The following is a 5,545-nucleotide window of genomic DNA, read 5'->3' on the forward strand; positions in this document are numbered from 1 at the left end:
AGGCTGTCATTGCCAACAAAGGGTTTTCAACCAAGTATTAGAAATGAACATTATATTTTCAGCTTTTTAATTTGTCCAGATTCTTTTGAGCCCCTGAAATGAAGTGATTGTGTTAAAAAAAAGGCTTTAGTTCCTCACATCTTTATGTACAGAACCAAAACTAGAAAAAAAAAAGTTGTCCCCGTCCAAATATTTATGGACCTAACTGTATATGGTCTTTTTCTTGGATTTCCTCTCATTTGTTTAGTTGTCGGTCTTAACTTTTAGTTCTGGAAATAAGGTGAGGAGTGCAGAGAGGACCGATATGTAAGTAAATCTCTATCTCTGTCACTGGAACAGGTGTAAGAATACTTTAAATAAGCTGCTTGTGACAAATTTAACAATTTCTCTCCTGGTAACTTGGATCAGCAAGGAAATAGAAAAGGTAAATAACTTGATATGGGCACCAGAATTTCAGTATTCTGTCCTATACCCAACACTCATTTTGTAACAATTTTTTTTGGTTTACAAATAATTCAAGATGAATTAGTATATAAATTACCAAAGGACCTATGCATAAACAGAGTGAAAATCTTTTTCAAAGAATCACTGTCAGTTGATTGTTCTTGCCTCACATAATGCTGGCAGCAAGTGTACTGTAAGCTTTTCTTTAAGGGTGAATCATTTTTATTAAAAAGGGGAAACAAAATGAAGAAAACAATCATAACAAAGAAAGAATATAACCATAATGGAAGCTGGAGTAGTTAAAGGAAGAATTGAAGAACAATCTAGGACTGTCCAAACACAAATAGAAGGATTATATTGGAATAATGTCAACCTATGCATAAAGAGACCGATAAAGTGGATGTTGCAGTCATGTTGCATAGCATCTGTTGCATTAAATGTATACACCATAAGAAAATGAACCAAGTAAAATTAAGGTAGGTAGAGATAAAGGAAGAGGGAAATAAAAAGTGAGTTGAGAGATCCACTTGACCTGGTATAGAACTGTACACTGAGGAAGAAAAAAATGAAGCATAAAACTTGCTTTATCTCTGTAAATATAATGAGTCCTCTCCTCCTGTGTCACTCTCTGTATCTGTCTGCCAATTGCAACCTCTATTTAATGTACAGCACTACGTAATATGTTGGCGTTCTATAAATACTGTATATTAATAACAGAGGGCAAAACCTTTGTAAAGTGGTAAATATGGAGAAATATATCCAAATCTACCAATGAATTAGGAATGATCTGTGCTATTTATTCATCTATTTTAAACATATAAAGTGAATATTCACAAATACTCAAAGTATGGTAAACCATCTACATCTTAAAAATATTCTTGTGTCTTCTTCACAGTTTCCAGTATTGCCAGCTTGTCATATAAAGATCATGTGAAAAGTTGAAAAGGTGATTTCTTAAAGCAAGTAATTATTAAAAAATAAATAAATAAATAAATCTATGCCCACAAAACATACCTCAAAGCCTAGTCGGTCCTTCTCTTTCCAGAAGCAGAAGTGGGTCACTTTCTTATCCCAGAACTCATCTGGCTTTACAACACAAACTAGAGAAACTTCAGCTGGTACAACATTCTGAAAAAAAACCAAAGGGAATTAGAACTTTCAGACACCACATTATTTTTAGCAGTCTAAGGCCCTTTATATGAATATAGATAAACAAATATTGCCCACAGCAACTAACTAAACTTCACCTACATTACTAGTGTTTAAAATAATTGTACATGACAATTTAACTGTTAGAACATTTTCACATTTTGGGGAGTCATACGAAAACAACTTTCTTTAAACTTCCTGGGACGTTAAATTACCTGTTACCAACACTTACCCACACCCCCCAGCTTGCCTCTACCAGATTCCCTAGTTCCCCCCTTATTGGTATTGCTTTAAAATACATGTGCTCCTTGCTATTTATTACTGGATGTAATATTTTTCCTCCCTTTTTATATTATGTTATTTTCTTATGATTGTACTGTTATTATTTAACTTTGAAAATGGTAATAAAGATTTTACCATTACATTTTCAGACAGGCAATGCATAAGGATAAGACGGGCAATGTCCCTTCTGCAATAAAATACGTAACCTGATTGCAAATTTGAAACACACTCACCTGAGTGATGCAACTCTTGCGCAGGTGCCATGCACAACCTCCAGTGTCCCGTCCCCCCCCTCGAGCCCAATAGGCTTTAGGGAGGGAGAGAGAGTACAGCAGGAGCTGTTTGTTTTCAGACTCCTGTGTTTAACCAAGAAGTTTTTTAAACTGGGTGGTGGCCCCTGTATTTTGACCCAGCTCTTTAGTTACTGAAAAATGCCGGGTGGTGCGCCTGGGGTTAGGGAGAACAGTGAGACTCTGTAACTGAACCTTTGTGGTCACTCAATAAATATGAAAAAGAGAAAGCAGAGATCAAGGAAAAGTCTCTCCTTTGACTCATTAAGCTGTATTGATATTTTAGCTTTAGGATAAATATAAAATATTTTAACACATTGTTTAAACTGTAAAATAATAATAATATATATATATATATATATATATATATATATATATATGCAGTACATAGAATACATGGCTTTACATGTTTTTGTTTACTAAACTGAAATTAGAGGAATGATTTGTACTTTCTCCAGTGTATATCCATCATTACATACTTGTGTAAGATATTTATAATATACTACTTCCCATGGGCTTGTTTACTGAATAAGTCTTCGGTAAATGTTTTACAGTAAACAAATATATATTCCAACATTTTTTAATTTTAAAAATCTCAAGACTACATAGGAATTATCTTTCCTCCCAGTATCTCATATCCCCTAAATAAACTTCAAGAAGCTACTGATAACATTCTGCAAAGCAGATAAGAGCTTATCCATCTCTTTTGCTCCTGTGAACAGCCAGATAAAACGATCAAACTCTATTAGACACTTGCCCAGTGCCCAGCTGTTTCTGTAAAGATCAAACTAAAAAGCTAAGAAAATAAATCTAATAATTTCCCAGTTCAACAAACAAAATGATTTTGCCTTTTCAAAAAAAAAAAAAAAAAAAGGGGGAGATATAAGTATATTCCAGAATTTCTATGTTCTAACTTGTTAAAGTCCAAGAGCTATAAAAAAAGAGGGGGGAATGTTCTTAGAATATTAGATGGAAGAGACACACAAAGCTCTCACTGTTTCAAGCAGTTCACATTTCAATCCATAATTCAGGTCCTACAGCTGGTAACAAAACACAGAGCTGAACTTTACACCAACCAATATCAATCACTGGAGATTTACAGCACTTAACTGCATGTTGCCAAACAGCGGAAGCATTAAAAACAGCCATTGTGGTCTAAGTCGGTTCCCTGCTAAAGCCTTGCACCAACAGTCTCCTATATACAGAACACGGACATTCTGGTAACAAAGATCAGCTGAAGAAAAGGTTCATTCGGTGATGGGGAATTACCAACTGCAGAGAGGACGAGAACTGGTCCCAAACAAATGTTTCAAATAAAAATAAAAGTTCCGGAATCTTACATTTTTTTCAATTTTATACTCCATTACTGCTTATTGATACATTTTTACAAATACAAAAACAGAATCAGAGCATAAAAAGAACTTGAGAAAATAAAAAAGTAGAACATGTATATTATTGATGCAAACGGCAAATCACATAATATAGTTGATAACATACAAGTTTAAAAAAGTTATACAAAATGTTGATGTTATACAAAAGTGCATAACATCGACAGAAATTTAAGTAATTTATATAATAGCCTATAACTTATAAATTATTTTGAGGTTAGCACCCTGGCCTTTGCAGCACTGCGTCCCAGGTTCGAATCTCAGCCAGGACACTATCTGCATGGAGTTTGCAGGTTCTCCCCGTGTTTGCGTGGGTTTCCTCCGGGTGCTCTGGTTCCCTCCAGCATTCCAAAAATATGCAGCAAAATTAACTGGCTTCCCCCCAAATTTGTCCTTAGCCTGTGGTATTGACATATGACTATATTAGGGACATTAGATTGTGAGCCCCTTTGAGGAACAGCTAGTGACATGACTATGGACTTTGTACATCGCTGCATAATATGATGGCACTATATAAATACTGTGTAACAATAATAATAATAAAATTAAATAGAATGCAAGGATTCATTAGGTTCAATTCCAAACTTATATGTGGGATCCGCCAATACTGTTGTTCAGTAAAAGCGAAAAGTATAAAATAAACCACATATACGAAAAAAAGGGAAGGGGAGGCAGGATGAGGAAAATACCCACCAAGGCCGGCTACCAGTAATATAACCTCAGCCCAAAGGTTGTAGTCAGATGAGTCCACAATGTTGAGCATAAGTAGTGTTGAAATTCAGAGGATACCTTATAGTAATCCCAGACGCCCAATTATGATAATCTCCATGCTAATCCTAAACAATATGTTTTTTTCAAATATTCAATAGCATTTTCCTCACACACCCACTCTGCCATAATAGGGCTGATATAAGTACCCCAAAGTCAAGCAATTACTCTGTGAGCAGCCACAGAAAAGTGGCATAGCAGCACTCATCTGACTTGTTTGTGTGACAGATTTGTAGGATCCATGCACAAGAGCCAGTAAAGTAATGGAGGGGTGAAGGAATATACCAGTGTCCCTTTTTCAGGTTTAGAATAAGTGGCTAAAATTATGAATCCCTTTATCGAAAAGGATAGGAGGAATAATAAAGAATAGATGTTTTTAAGGTGTGTACAAGGTAGAAGCATGTGTACCAAGATGGAGGTAGGTTGGTAACTGGTTAGACTGACCTAGGTCAAACTTTATACTTTCTTGTTTTCAGGTTAGATACAGTTAGGTCCATAAATATTTAGACAGAGACAACTTTTTTTCTAATTTTGGTTCTGTACATTGCCACAAATAATTATAAATGAAACAACTCCGATGCAGTTGAACTCCAGACTTTCAGCTTTAATTCAGTGGGTTGAACAAAAACATTGCATACAAATGTAAGGCACTAAAGCCTTTTTTTTTTTTCTTTTACACAATCACTTTCAAACAATTTCAGGGGCTCAAAAGTAAATGGACAATTGACTCAAATGCTATTTCATGGGCTGGTGTGGGCAACCAATGTTATGTAACAATAATAATGTTATGTCATTATCAATTGAGCAGATAAAAGTCCTGGAGTTGATTTGAGGGGGTGTGCTTGTATGTGCAAAAAAAAATCTAAAAAAGCCAGCACAGTTCTTGAAAAACATTCTTTGGACAGATGAAACCAAACCATCAATCTTTACCAGTATGATGGCAGGAAAAAAGTATTATGAAGGCGTGGAACAACTCATGATCCAAAGCATAGCACATCATCTGTAAAACATGGCGGAGGCAGTGTGATGGCTTGGGCGTGCATGGCTGCCACTAGTGTTTATCTATGATGTGACTCAGGACAGAAGCAGCCAAATGAATTCTGAGGTGTTCAGAGACATACTGTCTGCTCAAATCCAGCTAAATGCAGTCACATTGATTGGGAGGCGTTTCATAATACAGATGGACAATGACCCAAAACACACAGCCAAAGCAGTTATTAAAGC

At 35.6% G+C, this 5,545-nt stretch overlaps 1 protein-coding gene across 6 annotated transcripts in view; it reads right to left on the reverse strand.

Moving 5' to 3' along the window:
- The window catches only part of SESTD1 (SEC14 and spectrin domain containing 1), a 98,521-nt gene that overhangs the window by 41,459 nt on the left and 51,517 nt on the right, over nucleotides 1–5,545 (reverse strand). For all 6 annotated transcript variants that reach the window (XM_072418404.1, XM_072418407.1, XM_072418401.1 and 3 more), the window contains one exon: nucleotides 1,459–1,572. In XM_072418404.1, coding sequence (XP_072274505.1) covers nucleotides 1,459–1,572 — 114 coding nt within the window. The remainder of the gene's footprint in view (nucleotides 1–1,458; nucleotides 1,573–5,545) is intronic.

The sequence above is a fragment of the Pyxicephalus adspersus genome, chromosome 7 (assembly GCF_032062135.1).
Source record: "Pyxicephalus adspersus chromosome 7, UCB_Pads_2.0, whole genome shotgun sequence".
Classification (NCBI taxonomy): Eukaryota; Metazoa; Chordata; class Amphibia; order Anura; family Pyxicephalidae; genus Pyxicephalus; species Pyxicephalus adspersus.